The following is a 6,257-nucleotide window of genomic DNA, read 5'->3' as shown; positions in this document are numbered from 1 at the left end:
TGTTAACCATATCATTTAGTCGTTCGCACAATATCTCTGACAATATATTATAAGAAATAGTGAGCACACTTATGCCACTATAGTTTGAGCACACATCCTTATTTTTTTCTTGTGGACGGGACACAGGATGTTCACGTTCCAATCATCGGGTACACGTTTTGGCTGCCAGATGGTGCAAACCAGTTGATGCATACATCTTATCAGCTTATCCTCTCCTTATCCTCTCTCTTAAACAGATCGGCTGGTAATCCATCAACTCCTGTGACCTTATTATACTTCAGTCGATTAATTCCTCCTGGCCCGACGGTTTACAATCAATACCATCTTCTGGGATTGGATCTGCAGTATCTTTGTCGTTTTCGCTACTATTGGATACCAACAGTTTGGAGAAATAATCTTTTCATATCGTGAGTACACTATATGTGTCAGTTACCAAATTAACTTGCTGATCTCTACAGGAGGGTGTCCGGTAAAAAAGCCATCAGTAGGATGTTTCACTCTATTGGAGACTTTTTGGATTTCATGCCGGCTCTTGTACATCTCGATTTTTAAAACTGCAAATTTTTCATGTCTCCCTTTTTCCTGTAAAAAAGACGTTTTTCCAATCTCCTTTTCTCCCGATACCCCTCTTGTGCTTTACGCGGCATATAGGGCACGACACTCCTGGTCATACCATGGGATCCACGGTAGAGGCCTTTTGTATCCAAGTATTGATGTTGTGACTTTTTCCCTATAGGGGACAATACGTTGGCACTGCGCCGATATCTTATCCAAAAGAGGGTTGCTTCAATTACGGAATTGGGGTGAATTAATTAGAATATGGTGTGGCTATCTACCTTGCTCTTCCGTGTCCTATTTCCGTGTCGTGGCTGTTCCAACTTTATTCGTTACATTTTATCGGTTACGTACTTTTGCTGTACAAAGGTAGTGATCCAAGTCGTTGTTTGCTCCTCTAATAAATATCTTCAAACACTGATACTTGACCTAGTTAATACATTTTTTCTGAATTCGGGCCACACTAGATTCTGCATCATCGATCAACTTATTGTCATGACCAAAACCTGCACACACATGGGAATTTTGGACATTACATTTGTTGCCAAAGTCTTAATATTTTTCAGATTTTATGCCATATTCCTTTCAGACTTATTTGTGATGCAGCTCTAAATGCTGAACACATAGTCTTTTAGCTTTTGCAGTTATTTCAATTCCGCCTAGAAATATTCATGGTAGAAGCCAAAGGGCCCGTCTTACATACTGGATGCCTGAGTTGGGGTAAGACAAGATCACATTTTCCCGCGGAGGTTTAAAACCTCAGCATAATGTGAACTTTCATTTCCTGAATACTTCAGCCGTATAAAAGTTATCTACAAGTGTCATTTGACTCGTCGCCGATAACAAGGAGTTTCCATACAATTTAACAACGTAAAAAAGAATGCAGTCCTCACATGCTCCTTCGGTGATTTTCGGACATTTTTGACTAACCAAGTGAAAATATATTTTCATTCCCATTATATTTCTAGTAAAGTTCGATAAAATCAGTGGAGTATCCCTCAAAGTCAACATTTAGTTTTACGGATTTGTTTTAGAATGTTAATAGAAAGTGGAACTACAAAGTTCGTGATGATACCCAACATTTTCAGAGTATCTCAAACATCTTCATGGACATGCCTTAGGTCTAGAAATCAGTAACTTTCGAACCAAATATATAAAAAAATTAAATCTATATATATAAAAATGGTGTAAAAAATTTATAGTAATTCATAAAATGCCAACGGCTAGGCCGATTTCTGTAAAATTTTTTGTCAGTTATTCCTATTTTCGAGGAGAAGGTCTTTACGGAAGAAAATTTTGGAAAATCTCTCTGGAAAAGTCGGAAAATTAGAAAAATCGAAAATTGAGTTTTTGTATGAAATTTTATTCCTTAATAGCGAGACGAAGTTCGCCGGGTCCGCTAGTATTATATAAAAACAAACTCAACAAAAAAAAAAATTAATTGGGCGCCATCTATGTATTTGTATGAACGTACCATAGAAACATTAGTCAATTATAAATAAAACAAGTAAAATATACATAAGAAGTGTAAAAAATTAAAAATTTGGGAGCCTGCCCTCTGGTAGTTGTTGAATATGCAAATAAAGGAGAACATGGGTCTATGATAAGAATCTAAAAATGTATTATTTGTAGTATATTCTCTACAGCAATTTGTGGAACTTTTCCCCTACTATTTCAACATAAAATTTAACTTACATAAATGTCCAGTTGTTTCTTATGACCACTAACTGCCCCCACCTCTTCACAGCAAACCAAAAACGATAGTAAAAGTGTATCTTTTGCGATTAATATAAAAACCAATTCAATTCTTATTATTGTTGTTGTTGCACTATTTTATTCTTGTTCTTATCTTTACAAACTCGGTAACTATTAAAGTATCCAAAAAGAAGAAAAACGAAAAATATCAATAAAAAATTACAACAACATCAATAGAATGGTTCTATTGTTATGCCTCTAATATGCTATAAACAGTAAACGTATGTTTTTTGTTGTCGCTTTTGCATTGTTTCTAATCGGAGGACACTCGACACATTTCATTGTTTTGGGCTATGCACAAATTATTCACGGGCGGACGGACTGGCAGGCGGACAGACGTACTCTCGAGTAAGGGAACTACCATACCCAAAAACCCATCAACCAACCACCAACAACATCGGCAGCAAAGCAAGACTTCTATCACTTTCAAGTGCTACTTGTTAGGCGGATAAATGAATGATTCTTATTGTGTATGCATCCGTGTGTGTGTGTGTGCGTCTCAATGGATAAAATTGGATAAATATGCTGTTATGTGGGCACGTTGGCCAATCAGAACTCAGTGTTTGGAAAGTGCATCTGTGTGTGTGGTAGTGGTTTATCCGCTGTGAAGTTAGTGAGGCATAAACCAGAAAACAACCCCGGTTTCCATTCTTTGTTTGAATTGAAAAGAAGCAGGCGATTCGGTCGAAAGGAAGCTAGGCTGGTGGCAAAGCAGAGTGAAGTCAGTCAGCATTGCGCAGTCGTTTCAAACAGACGTACTTTAGTGCGGTGTTAAAAAAGAACAAGAAAAAAAACAAAAATATTTTAGAGACGCACATAAGAGAACGAAAAAAAAACATAACGATAAGAAAAACTCTAACGAACTTTCACATGAAAAAATTGTTATAGATGAAGAATACGTATTGAATTTTATCAGTGATACGAAGCTAAGAAAATTCCAGTGCTTAACTTTTTTTTTGTGTGAAAAACCAACAAAATACACACAAACATTTCCAAAATGGTTATTAACACACCACTTACTGTGCCATGTGGCACTGTGAGTCCCCCCGCAACCAGATCTCGTGTACAAATCGAATGGGATATTAACGATACCGTGGTCCCGGTAGTAACAGAATTTGACGATTTTCATGACTGGGCCAATGGCCATTGCCGTTTGGTCTACTCGCACAACAGTGAAGAGGCCAAGAAACATGCCTCCGGTTGGGCCATGAGGAATACCAATAATCACAACATCAACATTTTGAAGAAAAGCTGTTTGGGCGTACTCCTCTGCACAGCCAATTGCAAATTGCCCAACGGCAATAGTGTTCACTTGAGGCCAGCAATTTGTGATAAGGCCAGACGCAAGCAGCAGGGCAAACCTTGTCCAAATAGGTATGTTAAAGACGAAGAAAAATCTAGAAATATTCTTAAACACAAATTGTTTTTCCTTTTGGAATTGAAAAACTAACTTTTTCTTTATGTTTTCTTGATTTTTCCAGAAATTGCAGTGGTCGCCTGGAAATCCAACCCTGCCGTGGTCATTGTGGCTATCCAGTAACACACTTTTGGCGCCGTTCGGGAAATGCCATTTTCTTCCAAGCCAAAGGCACCCATGATCATCCACGCCCAGAAGCTAAGGGCTCCAGTGAGGCTAGACGTCTCTTGGGTAGTGGTCGCAGAGCCCGCAGTTTGGCAGTTTTACTAGCCAGAGATGCAGCCCTCAATGATAAACTTACCAGCCTCAGAGGTATTAAGAGAAATAACAGCAAAATGGAACCCTCAACAGATGCTAGTGTGATCCAAGTCTCAAAGAAGAAGCGTGCAATGCGTGAAATTCCCAGCAATGTCTCCGCCGCCACGACTGAACAAATTCCCCAAACCGCCAACTATAATCAACATTTGTTGGAACAACAACAGCAATTTGACAATCAATCGGCAACATGGTTAACAGATCTCAATACACCTCTCTACAATACTGCCAGTACAACAGCAACAACCTTGCCTGAATTCACTTATCCCAGCCATCAACAACTTCCCTCCATGGAATCTAGCTACAATCTGCAATATGAACAAGCTTCCTCCTGCCTAACCTCACCACAATCTGCATACTCATATTCCCAGCAATATTCTCCCAACAATTCAGCCATAGATGAAAATCTGATGGGACAAAATCAACAAAACCCTGCCCTATATCCCACCAACTCCAGCTTGTTGTCCACAGATTTTACTTCAGCAGATAATCAAAAATGGATCTATGAAAATTGTGATGATGCCTCAAGTTTGACCAGCAGTTCAGGTTACAATTCTGATGATTACTATTATTCAACGTTTATGTCTTCAACCTTGAATAATTTTGATACCCCTGAAGCTGCACAACAAGCGCAATTGGCAAGTCCCTCATATTACAGCTCCACATCACCCATTGCAACTGATATCTACAATACAGTTTTTGAAGCTGACCTACCCTCGACACTGTACACTACTCCATCGACAACTGATAATTTCCAAACCAACCCCACCACCCACAGTCATCAGGCTGAATTCAATGATAACATGCTTCAACATTCTCCCCAATATCACAGCTTATCTGGCTACACTTCCGATCTCAGCAGCTCAAATAATGCCGTCGGTCATTCTGGACCTGACTTTTACTATAGCAATTCGATAAATGATAACGGCAATGAATGGAATATTCAAATGGAGAACTCCACCATTATGTACTCACAACAACAACAACAGCAAATGGATTCCAGCATGTTGAGTCACCAACAACAAATGCATCAAACACTAACAGCGGGAGTTTATTAAACATTTCCAAAAAAAAAAACTTCACTGAAAAGTGGCGCCCAATTGTTAGGCATTTGTTTTGTTGTGGCATGTCTTATAAAAACCCCTCCAGCTTGCCAATATTTTTTAAATTCTTTTTATTGCTAAGCTGTTGTATGTTGTCTATATCTTTATTGCTATAAATTTATTTATTTATTGGATTATTGTAGATTTCCCAATCAAGACTCTTTTTTTTCTTAGTTTTGTAAGTTTTTCGAATGTTGCCTCATATTGAGAAAATGTATTTAAAACAAACCCAAATTTTATACTTTGTATACTACAAGCGTTGTTCTAGTCTAGTCACCCACCTCTACCATCACTACCTTAGCTATCAACGAGCCTATACCTCCTCTCATCCCCATAATGTAAAGGAATTTCCTTTATATCTGTACGTTGGTTAAGTTTCATTGTAATTCTTGTTCCATTAAGTTTTACTTTGTTTCCATGATCTGTTCCAACATCGACATCATCATTACAATCAATCTTAAGATAGTTGTTAAGCCAAAGAATTAAAAATTTAAAACGAAAAAGTTCATAGTCAAGCATTTCTTTATTAGATTTCATTTTAATTTTAAGTTGCATTAGTTTAAGAAAATGAAAAAATAAGAAGAAAAAAATACAAAGGAATTTATTAAAAATTTAAATATTCAAGTTTTTCATTGAAGTGGGGAAGAGTAAAAAGGAAAAAAAGACAATATATCATGACGAATATTTTAAAAGCGGAAAATACGCTAGACATGCTATTTTAACAGGAAAAAGTATAACAAAAATAAAAACCAACAACATTTTTAAAGATGAAACGTGTGTGCCACTGATTTCGAAGTACGAATGAGAGAAGAAAATTAGGTTAATGGTTAAGAATTTTAATTAGTTTGTTTTTCTGCATTTCAGTGGATTGCAAAATGTCTTAGACGCTCACCGATGCCCGCAATGCATTGCTTTTTATACCCTACACCACTATGCGGGGAGGGTATTATAAGTTGGTTTTGGCCAAAAAGTTTGTAACGCATCGAAATAATGGTGTTCCCGGAGGGGAAGGAGCCTATTGATTCTGGTTATGGTCGGATAATATTTAGGGGTCGGAATGGGCAAAAAACGTATGTGGATAACGTTTTTTCCAAAGCGAATATCTCAGCTTC

General features: G+C 37.6%; 1 protein-coding gene across 1 annotated transcript; it reads left to right on the top strand.

The window, feature by feature from the left end:
- Positions 1 to 3,034: 3,034 nt before the first annotated feature.
- gcm (glial cells missing) lies at positions 3,035 to 5,742 on the top strand. Its single transcript, XM_073965071.1, has 2 exons — positions 3,035 to 3,684; positions 3,792 to 5,742. Exons 1-2 carry the CDS (start codon positions 3,308 to 3,310, stop codon positions 5,098 to 5,100), a joined length of 1,686 nt encoding a protein of 561 aa, XP_073821172.1. The 5' UTR covers positions 3,035 to 3,307; the 3' UTR covers positions 5,101 to 5,742.
- The last annotated feature ends 515 nt before the right edge of the window (positions 5,743 to 6,257 follow it).

This window comes from Musca autumnalis, unplaced genomic scaffold, assembly GCF_047663935.1.
Source record: "Musca autumnalis isolate F117 unplaced genomic scaffold, ASM4766393v1 scaffold_2, whole genome shotgun sequence".
Classification (NCBI taxonomy): domain Eukaryota; kingdom Metazoa; phylum Arthropoda; class Insecta; order Diptera; family Muscidae; genus Musca; species Musca autumnalis.
Note: the sequence above shows the minus strand (reverse complement) of the source record. Positions and strands in the feature narration are given on the sequence as shown.

Excerpts from the sequence above, each read along its gene's own strand:
- gcm (XM_073965071.1), top strand. The coding sequence starts at position 3,308 with ATGGTTATTAACACACCACTTACTGTGCCATGTGGCACTGTGAGTCCC. Across the intron at positions 3,685-3,791 it reads GGCAAACCTTGTCCAAATAG|AAATTGCAGTGGTCGCCTGG; the intron begins GTATGTTAAAGA and ends TGATTTTTCCAG.